The sequence below is a fragment of the Schistocerca gregaria genome, chromosome 3 (genome assembly GCF_023897955.1).
Source record: "Schistocerca gregaria isolate iqSchGreg1 chromosome 3, iqSchGreg1.2, whole genome shotgun sequence".
In the NCBI taxonomy this organism is placed as follows: domain Eukaryota; kingdom Metazoa; phylum Arthropoda; class Insecta; order Orthoptera; family Acrididae; genus Schistocerca; species Schistocerca gregaria.
Window position 1 is genome coordinate 572,559,777 of NC_064922.1, and position 12,459 is coordinate 572,572,235.

A 12,459-nucleotide genomic window follows, 5' to 3' on the forward strand; every position below is an offset into this window, starting at 1 on the left:
GACAAAAGTAATTAGAAGTAGCATAAACGAGAACAGCGAGAAACTTAACATCGGGATCGTTTTTCACGAAGTTGATGCAACTTAGGCAGCAAAAACCCATTGACGGACGGATCAAGGAGGACGTAAAAAGTAAACTGGCACTGGTAAAAAGGTCATACCTGGCTGAGAGAAGTCTGCTAGTATCAAACCAAGGCGTTAGTTTGAGGAAGAAATTTCTGAGAAAGTACGTTTGGAGTCCAGCATTCTATGTTAGTGGAACATGGACTGTGGGATAATCGGGACAGAAGAGAATTGAAATATGTGAGGTGTAGTGCAACAGAATAATATTGAAAATTGGTTGGACAGTTAAGGTAAGGAATGAGAAAGTTCCGCGGAAAGGACTATATGGGAAACAACGACAAGGAGAAGTGGCAGGATGATAGGACATTAGTTAAGACATCAGGGAATTATTTCCATGGTAGTGGAGGGAGCTGTAGTGGGTAAAAACTGTAAAGGGAGACAAAGATTGGAATATATTCAATAAATAATTGAGGACTTAGGTTGTAAGTGTTACTTCGAGATGAAGAGGTTGGCGCAGGAAAGGAATAGGAGAGGTGGGCCCCATCCAACCAGTCAGAAGGCTGATGACACAAAAAAAGGCAGAATTTCTAAAGTCGTTGGGGAAGTGGAGAGAATACTACTACTCGCGATGGTGTGTAGAAAATTATCAGCCACAAAATTCCAAGGACTGCAAGAGCCGAAAATCGCAAGAATTATCACACAATCAGCTTAACAGGACATGTATCCAATTTACTAATTGGAATAATACAGAGAAGAATTGAATGTAAAATTGTGGATGAGGTTAAGTTTGGCTTTGGGATGGGTAATGATACCAGAGAGACATTTCTGACTTTACGGTTTATAAAGGAAGCAAGGCTAAAAAAAAATTAAGACGCGTTCTTAGGTATTTAGAGGTCTGGAAAAAATATTCGACAGCGTAAAGATGTTGGAAATTCCTTTATACATGAAGGTAAACTGTAGGGAAGGAAAGGTAATATACAGCGTTTACAGGAGCCTGGGAGGAAAAATAATATTGGAAGACGAATAACGAATTGCTCGAATTAAGAAGGGTGGTAGACAGTGCTGTAGTCTTTCGCACATGCAGTCCAGTCTATACATCGAAGAGCCAATGACGGAAATGAAAGGAATCTTCAAGAGTTAAATTAAAATTCAAGAATGATAACATTAGGTGATGAAAATGCTTTCTTGAGTGAAAGCGATGAATAATTTACTGTATATATTTAACTGAATGAACTGTCTAAGGAGCATGGAATATGGATTAAGAGTAAATCTAAGAAATACAAAACCAATGAGACGTAGCAGAGATGAGAAAAGATGTAAACTTAACATCATAACTTTTGAGCACAAAGTAGACAGCAAAATGACCCATGACGAACGAAGCAATGAGTACACGAAAGGCAGACTAGCACTGCCACAAAGGCTGTTCCTCGCCGAAGGAAGTCTACCAATTTAAAACGTAGCCCTTAGTTTGAGGAAGAAATTTCTAAGTGTGTACGTTTGAATGGTATGGAACATGGAGTGTGGGAAAAACAGAAAAACAGAATAATCTTGAAAATTAGGTGGATTGATAAGTAATACGGACCTTTTCCGCAGAATAGACGAGGAAAAGAATATATGAAAAACAAATGGAAGAAGAAGGGTGAGGATGACAGGACATTTGTTGAGATATCAGGGAGTAACTTCCATGGAAAAGGGATTTGAATACATCCAGCACATACTTCAGGACCTATGTTGCAAGTGTTACTCTGAGCCGAAGAAGTTGGCAGAGTAATAGAATTAGTGACGAGGCACATAAAAAAACCAACTGCGACGGGAGGCACGTTAGGCGTGCGCCATGACAAGAAACAGTATTCTGCGAAGTGTAGTTGTGGTACCACTCTCTTTTTTGTCTTCCCTGTTAGATCCGTAAATGGCCCATAATAGGAATGATTGACTGTAAGTCTTCATTTGAGCTCTAATTTCTCTGAGGTTCTCGTGGTAATTTTATAGGAGGTCTTCGACGATGTAATATGTCATCCAGCTCTGCCCAGAACGTACGCTCTCGAAAACGAACAGTAAATCCTTGCGTGATGCACAGCACCGCTGTTGTAGTTCCTGGCAGTGGAGTTACTAAGCATCTCAGTAAAGATCTCGCACGAACTAAACGATCCCGTGAAGAAACGCAACGTACTTCATTGTTCCGTCTCTTGTCCTTCTATGAACTTGGTAAAAGTTCCGCACCCTTGAGCCACACACGGGGGTCGAACGAAGAAATGTCTGTAAGCCACTTCCTTGGCGGATGAATTACGTTTCTTCATGATCTTCCACTGAATTTCATCCTGGCGTCTTCCCTTCCTACAACTACTTTAAAATCATCATCCCACTTCAGTTCATTCAGATGGTATGCCGTAAATGTTTCACGTTAGTGATTTGTCACCAATAGTGCGGGAAGGCGTGCCAGTCTGCCAGTCACCGGCACGAAACCGCCCGACGGATTAGTTTCAAGGTCCGTTGAGCTGACCAATTTGTGGATGGTTTTTAGGCGATTTTCCATCTGCCTCGATGAATGTCGGCTTTTCCCCCTTATTCCTCCTCACTTACACCATGTCGGCAATTGCTGCACAAACACTGTCTCCACGTACTCGTGCACCATAGTTGCTATACCACGCCAACATTTGGGGTACACTTGTCTGGTATGAGACGTTCCCGGGGAGGGGTCGGTCCACTGGGGGCCGAACCTCACAGTAAATCTGGGTTCGGTGTGGGGCGGCGGTGGGTCGGGTGGACTGCTGTGGCTTGTTGTGGGGTTGTGAACCACTGAGACCTACGGCAAGACTACGCCTCTCCTTAGTTTCTAGGTCCCTGGTTCAATACACAATACGCAAGGTAAGGGTAATGGAACGTAGCCGAACTGAATCAGCCGGTGCTGAAGAAATTAGATTACGAATTGAGTTACTACAAATAGTAGCAGTTGTGCTATTTCGCACCGTATTAACCGATGAGGATCGAAGTACAGAAGATACAGAATGTAAACTGGCAATTGAAAGAGATCCAAGTTTTTAGACATATTTTGCAATACTCTGCAGACGTGTTGACCAGTGTATAGGTGTCTTCAGTGCATTTTTCTTTTATTGCTTTCTCGAGATACCCACTTCACACTATGTGTGCCCTGTCCCTGTCAAACAAAATCAGCCACAGGAGACAAGATACACAACGTTTTCTGAAACGCAGGGTGTTAAGGGAATTTTTACAAGCACTTTTTTTCCTGGGAATAAGCTGAACACCATTTATTCAGGTAAACAATCTGGTGTCTGCCACATTTGACGCTAAAAACGTAGCGCTGAATAACTTATCGCACCGGACAGTTACCAAAACTAAATGTCACTTTATGTTATTGACGACTACAGCTAGCTTTAAACATAGAAACGAAACAACATTTTGGTTAAATACTAACCAAGCACAGCCGGCCGCGGTGGCGAGCGGTTCTAAGTGCTTCAGTCCGGAACCGTGCGACTGCTACGGTCGCAGGTTCGAATCCTGCGTCGGGCATGGATGTGTGTGATGTCCTTAGATTAGTTAGGTTTAAGTAGTTCTAAGTGCTAGGGGACTGATGACCTCAGATGTTGAGTCCCATACTACTAAGAGCCATTTTTTTATCAAGCACAGCTCAAAACAAATGAACTGTAGCAATAATGTAATGTGACAGAAACCAGGTGTATCTCATTAATCGGATTTAATAGAAAAAGTTTGAACCTGGATTTATTCAAATGTATGTGATCCTCTACAGTTTTTACTTTCAACAGCTCCCTCTAGCTCCATGGAAGTTATTCTCTGATGTCTTAACGTATGTCCTATCATCGTATCCCTTTTCTACTCGTTATTTTTCATATAGCCCTTACCTCGTCTATTTTGAGGAGAAACTCCTCATTCCTTATCATTCCACCTAATTTTCAACATTCTTCTTTAGCACTACATACTCAATGCTTCGATTCTTTTCTTTTCCCGTTTTCCCACACTCCATGTCCCACTACCATAGAATGCTGTGCTCCAAACGCATATCCTCAGAAAGTTCTTTCTCAAATTTAGACCTAAGTTTGATAGTAGCAGACTTCTTTTGGCCAGGAATCTCCTTTTGCCAGTCAGCTCTTCATCTCTTCCTTGTTCCGTTGTTGATGGTTTACTTTGCTGGCAATGTATCAGCAGAGATCCTTAACTTAATCTACCTTACGATCTCCAATGCCGATATCAAGTTCCCCACTCTTCTCATGTCTGCAGCTTCCCTTTCGTTTCGTCTTTCTTCGATTTACTTTCTGTCCGTATTCTGCACTCATTACACTGTTCATGTCATTGAAAGTATCTTGCAATTCAAATAACTTATGGGGTTCCTGCCAGGTGACGTCGTCGACCACCACCGACATTTCAACAGGAGCACACTCTCTCATTCTCAAGGCACAACTGCAAGAAGGAAGCAATGTGCAAGGGTATTTAATACCTCGGCTCACAGATGAGAAACAAGGAAGATACCACACATAGAACAAGTAACCGCAGAGTCAACACACAACCAAAGCTAACCAACATCAGAAATATCGATAGTGACTATTAGTCAACAGGTGAGGTAGCATTAATTCTGTCCCTCTGTTTTTTGATGAGAGGCGGAGCTGGATTCCAAGCAGCATTTAAACAATATCCATCATCTCTGTTTATAAAGTTGCTCGATGGTTTGATTTGAACAGCTTCCTTAATAACACTATCCCAATAGCTGGACGTGCATGCCAGAATCTCCGTGTTGTTGTATTCGTGTGTGACGCTTATGTTCAGTACACCGGTCTTGCACAGCCCTGATTGTCTGACCAATATATGACATGCCACAACTGCAAGGAATACGAGACACACAAGCCTTACGCAAACCAAGATCATCTTTTACGGACGCCAGCAGGGCCTTAATCTTAGAAGGTGGTCGAAAAACACATTTAACATCATATTTCCGCAAAATACGGCAATTCTGTTGAAAATGCTTCCAAGGCAAAAAGGCAAAAAGGCCGTAGGCTCAGGTGACACTTCGTTGCTATCGTCACTCACCCGTTACACAGAAGGCTGATGGCGCAACGCACGTTTGATCTGCCTCTGACTATAACCATTCTGACAAAAGGTGTAATCGAGATGTGATTGCTCAGCTGCCAAACTTTCAGGATTTGAGAACCCTGTGAACCAAGGTACGAATTACATGCTGAGCTGAATGGTGACAACTGTCAGCTCGCAGGAACAAGTCAGTGTGAGTAGGCTTCCTATAAACAGAATGTCCCAACGTACTATCAGTCTTCCTTCTGACCAACACATCAAGGAAGGGAAGGCATCCATTCTTCTCCTCCTCCATAGTGAAATGAATATTCGGGTGTACTGAATTAAGTTGTTCCAAAAACCGGTTTAAATTCTCACTGCCATGTGGCTAAACAACAAAAGTATCGTCTTCAGAGACTGAAAAGGTGATCCTTGCTCTAGTTCTATGGGACTTTATTAACCGTTGGTTCGTATCGTTTGTGGTCTTAAATATGTGTTTGTTTAAAGGAGTACTCACAGATTCTTATTCTTTGTTAAGTAATTCTTAAGTTATACGCCGAATATTACGAGTGCAAATATTCTCTCATTGTTACACTTTCGTGTTCTGTGGTTTGCACTGAAGGGTGTGACAATAAACTGAAATCGAAAGTGAAGCGATGGGGTTAGGTGGCATAAGGGACAATCAGACGTACATTAAGTGTTACACCGTTAAGGACGATCAATCATTAAGAATTATAACCCCAGATTAAAGAAAATTCTTCTAAGGCAATTAACATCAATAGCACATAATTAAGTCACGTCTCATCAAATGCATCAAAACCAAGTCTTTCAGGTCTATAACGATGTTGGATCGTAGCATACGCCGGACTACCGACACACAAGGCTAAATTGTACCAAACAGCAATTTCTCCAAGCCTACAACTATCTTAATAGTTGACAATACTTAGGTTATCCACAACTACTGTAATTCGCCTTTCTTGGGCATAACGCTGGAGTAGATAATTAACCTCTTATTTCATTCTCCTGGAACATTGAGCGGCAGTAGACGCTCGTGCATTTCTTACTCCAGCGTGGCTCGGGGAAGAGGATGGGTTCACCAGGAGGAGCAAACATTTAACCGAACTGGAAAGGGAACTCGTCTAACACGAGCGACTAATTTGGACGAAGACCATTTGGCGATTTTTAATTATTACCCAAAGCTTGTTGGCCAGCGGACGAAAATTTCAGAGACAAAGGTAGCTTTATTTGTGCTCAGAAGAACTGATAACTTCTGCAAATGAGATTCCGGCAGAACTACCGCCGTGGTATCAATACGGGCATTCGGGACTGAGGAGAGCAAGGCAGCTTGGGATCAGCGGAGCGGTCTCAGGCGCTACAGTTATGGACTGTGCGGCTGGTCCAGGCCTAAGTTCGAATCCTCACAGGGACATGGGTGTGTGTGTTTGTCCTTAGGATAATTTAGGTTAAGTAGTGTGTAAGCTTAGGGACTGATGACCTTAGCAGGTAAGTCCCATGAGATTTCACACACATTTGAACATTTTTGAGGAGAGCAAGTCAACAACGATCTCTACCCAATAGACCCAACATTTCAGAGAGACCGAGCAACCGACATCAGTCGTGGCTAGGAGGATTACCAAATAGAAACTCTAGCACTACCTTACAGATAACTAAATAGAGCACTCAAATTACACGGGTACAAAACTTCTTAACACAAGAATATGCACACAGTAACAGTGACTAAAGTTAAATATGCCTATGTACTAAAACACAACATATATTAGCGAACATTAACATAATCTCGCATTTCAGACATCCATAAAATTAATTGGCTCTATCTCTCCGTCAGACAGTACAGGGTTATTGAAACATTTTACAATTTGCTTATCTAACAGTGACCTACGCCGTCCATGGGAAAACAATGGCTTGCAGAAGGTCCACAGCCAAAATTTTTTTCTTCTTTTTCTTTCTTTTCTTTACCAGACGCGCCTTAAGTAAATCAGTATGGCGTTAAAATGCACGATCACGGAAGGGGGCAGTAACACACACGCAAGGCTATTTCCGGTCACAAACTCAAAGCAGAGAAACATTGCCTCGCAGTTATTAATAGCTCCGGCAACACCGAGAGATTGGCACCACCAGACGACGACCGTTACACTAACTAGATGAAAAATCTTACTTTCAGTGACGACACCACCTTCCGGAGGTTATTGGCAGCCGCAGACGGACTTCATAGCTTCCCCAGCCCATGAACGGAAACCAAACGTTGTCCACAGTTCTACGGCCTCTTCTGTTCTCACGCCCCGGGTTTCTGAGCCCATGCAGACTTAGCATAGAGAGACCGAGCGTCCCGCTGCAGAACGGTCGTCCGGGCCCAAACACTCGCCTCAGCTGCCTCGTCCGCCCTCGGCACGGCACACAGCGCCTCCTCCCAGCGAGGGCGCTAGCAGCGCGCTCCCAGAGGCTCCGCGACGCTCTAGAGGAAGGAGCGGAAACTCTAAACAGCAATAAGCCAAGGAAAAAACAGGAACCGTGGCAAACGACACTGTTCACTATTATTTCATAAAGTTAAAATTATTTGTAGTGTGGTGTAGTTTTTTCTGAATTTTTCAGTTACTTCTACAGATGAGTGCGGACCCCAATGAGCAAATCAAATTGTAACTTCTAGAATTTCCTGCTACGTATTATTGCTCAGACATTAACGACGCAGATACACCTTATGCTTTCGTTGAGTTCTCTGTTTTTCCACCGTGGTTGAAGGGTTCATGCAAGGTTCTACTCTGTGGCACAAACTTGGGATCCACAGGCTAGGTTGTTACTAAATCACCGAGGTATTTGTTGCTTTTGCAGATATAATAACTTAGTTGTGCACAATAATTGATCGTTAATTGCATATATCGTTCTTACAGGTGGTGATAGATCTCGCCAAGCCAATGTTGCTGTACGAGCCACAGGATGGCTGGACCCCCTTACACTGGGCCATCCACTCCAGAAATGTCAAGGTAATTTAACCATCTGACCCCTACTGTGGAAGTTACTAACGCTGTTTTTATGAATTCCAAAGTTACTTGTGGAAAGTAGCGTAGCTGTGAGCAATAGTTTGTCAAGAAGGACCCATTATTTATTTTACAGTAACTACTCTCAACTTTGAAACATCTATATCCTCATGATTACTCGGCACTTCACAATTAAGTGCCTGACAGAGGTTTCATCGAATCACTTACAATCTATTTCTCTATCGTTCCATTCTCGGACAGCTTGCGTGAAAAACGAATAATTAAATTTCTCAGTGCCGGCTTTGATTTCTCTCATTGTGTTATAATGATCATCCCTCCCTATGTACGTGGGCGCTAACGAAATACTTTCACACACTGAAGGTAAATTTGCTGACTGACATTTCATGAGAGTAATAAAGTGATGTTTCTGGTAAGACGGCGTCAGTCACCGAGCAGCCGAACGTGCAGCAGTATCGACACAGACTGGTTACGCCGCGTTATTTTAGGAGGAGAAGGCGTTTGCGCCTCCCGGTGTATAAAGCTATTGATTGCATTGCAATTACTACGAAGAGCGGAGTAGGCTAGCAAGTTATTCTTCATGGTCCTTTAGTGTTTTGTGGATGCGTACTGAATTTTACCCTTACTAATGCTGATGCTAGTGTGTATGGTAATGGTTGAGTTACTGTGGCTCTAGAAGGTGGTGGTAAAGTGGAGACTGTGTCAGGGCTGGAGACTTAGCAGCTGAAAAGTTATTCCTTATCAAACATTTCAGGTAATTGAGATATATAACAGAGACCCTGGTTCATCTTACTATAAGTTTACAATATTGAGAGTTCTTAGGACAAGGAATAGTCGTAAAGTAAATGAATCAGAGTCTGTGTCAGTATTACTTAAGGTTGCACTGAATTGTGCAAAGGTTAAAATTGTTTTTGGTGCCACGCATTATTATAGAAACTGAAATAAAGCATCTGTCCTTTCTTTATTCTCCACTTTACTACCACGTACTATATCCACAGTAACCCAACCATTACCTTGTGCACTAGCATCAGCATTAGTAAGTGTGAAATTCGTAGTAGTAGCTACATTATCCTCCTTATCTCAGAGGGGGGACCATGCCAGTGGGGGGAGCTGTGCTCCAATTTTTGATTATATATATATATATATATATATATATATATATATATATATATTCATCTTCTGTCACTTGCTTCGTTATATGTCTTTGATATGCTGCTGTACTATGTGCGGCGATCTAGATAGATTACGTTGCCCACTGGAAAGAAAATCTCTTTGCTTTAATAATTGCCACTCCAATTCGCGTATCATAACCGTCGAATTCTGTCGCCTACGTGATTAAGGTCCCACACCACACAGCATTTCTCCAGAAGATGGCGGAGAAAAGTAGTGTAAGCAGTCTCTGTAGTAGACCTGTTATATTTTCTAAGTAGTCTGCCAATAAATCTCAGTCTTTGGTTTGCTTTCCCCACAACCTTATCTATGTAATCATACAATTTAATTTATCCGTAATTGTAGTCCCTAAGGGTATAGCTGAATATACAGGCTCCAGATTTGTGTGTTTTATCCTATAACTGAAATTTAGTGGATTCCTTTTAGTAATCATGTGGATGACTTCACACGTTTTATTATTTAGAGTTTGTTGCCACTTTTCGCACCAACAGATATATTGCCTAAATCGTTTTACAAGTTGTTTTAATCAGCTGTTACTTTATTAGAGTTCCCGGGTTCGATTCCCGGCGCGGTCAGGGGTTTTCTCTGCTTCGTGATTGCTGGGTGTTGTGTGTTGTCCTTAGGTTAGTTAGGTTTAACTAGTTCTAAGTTCTAGGGGACTGATGACCATGGATGTTAAATCCCATAGTACTCAGCGCCATTTGAACTTTATTAGACGGCAAATAACAGGGTCATTTGCTAACAATCTAAGAGGTTGGTCAGATTGTCTCCTAAACCGTGTATGTAGATCAGGAACAACAGAGGGCCTAAAACATCTCCTTGGAAAACGCCAGATATTACTTCTGTTTTAGACCATGTCTTTCCGTCAGTTACTACGAACTGCGACCTTTCTGACAGGAAGTGACGAATGCAATAGCATAGCCGCGACGATGCTTCATAGACATGCAAATTGAAATCGCATTTGAGGAACGTTGTCAAAAGCCTTCTGAAAATCTAAAAATATGGAATGGCTCATTTGAATCCAAACGCATAGGGTTTGTAGAAAAAGGTACCAACAAAACATGAGACCGTTGGCCAACGCCTTGCATGTCGGCCCGCTCGTGGCATGAAATGCGGGTGCTACTCCAAGATCACAGAGTAAAATGACGCCACGGGAAATGGAAACGTGGAAGCTGTGTTCCAATATGCCTTGTAGACATCAAATGGCACAGTATCAACATGCCGCTCTATTCAGACTGCGAAGAAGTTTCAATGCCACATTTGTGGATTATTAACGAGTATCCTAAACTCTTGAGTAGAATCTGAAACAAGCAAGATTTATTTTTAATTTTGTCTTTTTTAGTTATGCTTTGCTTCTTGTATCGAAGCACAGTCAGTCAAGCAAGAAACGAAGCAATTAATTTATTAATTAATCTCTTGGCTAAAATTCGCTATTTTCCCTCTTGGAATACACGTCCCAGTGTCTATTTCAAACTGGTAATGTTTATGAGAACTAGTTTTTGATTGTTCTCTACTAAACCTATTCATACATACAGCTTTTGTAAAAATTGGTCAAGGTATTAATTTTTAAAGAATGTACTGTTCACAAAATATTTGACGTAAAATTACCTGGGAACTTTACATCGTACCGAGGGCGCGTCTAAAACCTCGCACTCATTTTCTCCTTTTATTTGCGGACTGGATTCTCAGTATCTTAATGGGTTAACTTTTTTATTGACTTATATTCATCATTTTCACTGGTCCGTCTGGCCATTTATGGCGAACACCCCCGCCGTTCTTTGATACCATAGGCCAGTGAGCACGGTAAATTCCGACTAAGTGTTTTCAGAGCATGCTGAACGCTTGTTAGTGACCAGGAATTTTCAGACTTCCAGAACGACCCAATAGGAAAGTGTCAAAGAGCGGCGACATCGAGTTGTGAAACTTCAGAGCTGGTGCTGGTGTGGGCAGCTCAGCCCGGTTTCCAGGTGTCACATTTCCGTCCCCTTTTACTGTCAAACACGCGCTTACGCGGCTACGTCTCTCATTCAGCTCGCAACAAACCGTACATGCACTTACGCGTCCGCGCTCATAGTTTCTGGGCACCTTTTTGGGGGCTGTACCGTCACGTGCTCATACATTCTCTTTCTAATTTTTTGTTGCTTTCGGCCTGATTTTGCTTGTAACCTAGCTGTGCAGCAACGCAAACTTTCGCATGTGCCCCTCTAGGCATCAAAATATTGAGAATTGGAGCTGCAGTGACCGTACGGAGGTTTGGAGGTGCCGCTCTTCTAGTGAGCAGTACAGTGATAGCTTTCCCACCGGGGCTCTGTGCCTTAGAGAATGTTGTCAAGTGCTACGGGAATCCGTCGGAGGTGAAGATGGTTCCAGCAAGAGTAATGGCTGGCCTGTAAATTCTTTATTACTCCAACAAACTACAGCAATTACAGGCACACACCTTCGTCCAGCGGTGTAACTCTGCGTGACACATCGCGTTGAAGTTCCACAGGCGTCGTCGGGCGTCGAACATTATGTTCGTGGTGACGGGAAGCAGTCTCGCAACTACAGCGTTTACTGCGACCCGAGTACTGCCACTGCCTTAGATGGTCGGCATATCTCAGCAGTGCTGCGTCAGCTGTGGTGACCTTTATGATGTTACGCTGCTGGCAGGGCGGCTGCATCCCGCCCAGATGAAGAGGGTTTGTGGCGCTCGCAAGTGCCCAGTGCCCCAGTAACTAGGGGGAGCCTCATCCAAAGGCAGACGTGGGCAGGAATAACGGCGGCTGGCTGGCAACCAACACTTGACGGACATCGAATCCAAACTGGTTGTGTTGCCATGCCCAGCCTAGCCAGGCAGTTAGTTTTCATACAAGAGAAAGCAGATCTTGTTGCAGCTGTTGCGGCACAGGCCCATGTCAATCAGCGTCATAATTTCTCGAAATGGTGCTTATTGCCCCAGGAAACGACGGAGCTGCTGGCCTGGCGAAAGTGCTGGTCTTTCAGAAATCTGGAAGAGTTCCGATTTCGGCATAGGACATAGGCTTATGCCCGCATCACTACACTCCCATATTCTAGAAATAATTTCGCCTATCTGTTTGTTGGGCAGCTGAAGTCTGGCTGCAATAAAGGAGCTGTTTCTTCATTTCATGTTTTACAAAACAGTAGTTTGAAGCACAATTTGAAACTTAGTTCCCGTATGTCT

The 12,459-nt window shown here is 42.9% G+C and overlaps 1 protein-coding gene across 1 annotated transcript in view; it reads left to right on the forward strand.

Annotated features, from left to right (window-relative positions):
* The window catches only part of LOC126355974 (uncharacterized), a 626,068-nt gene that overhangs the window by 460,116 nt on the left and 153,493 nt on the right, over nucleotides 1-12,459 (forward strand). The window contains exon 17 of the mRNA XM_050006583.1: nucleotides 8,004-8,096. Coding sequence (XP_049862540.1) covers nucleotides 8,004-8,096 — 93 coding nt within the window. The remainder of the gene's footprint in view (nucleotides 1-8,003; nucleotides 8,097-12,459) is intronic.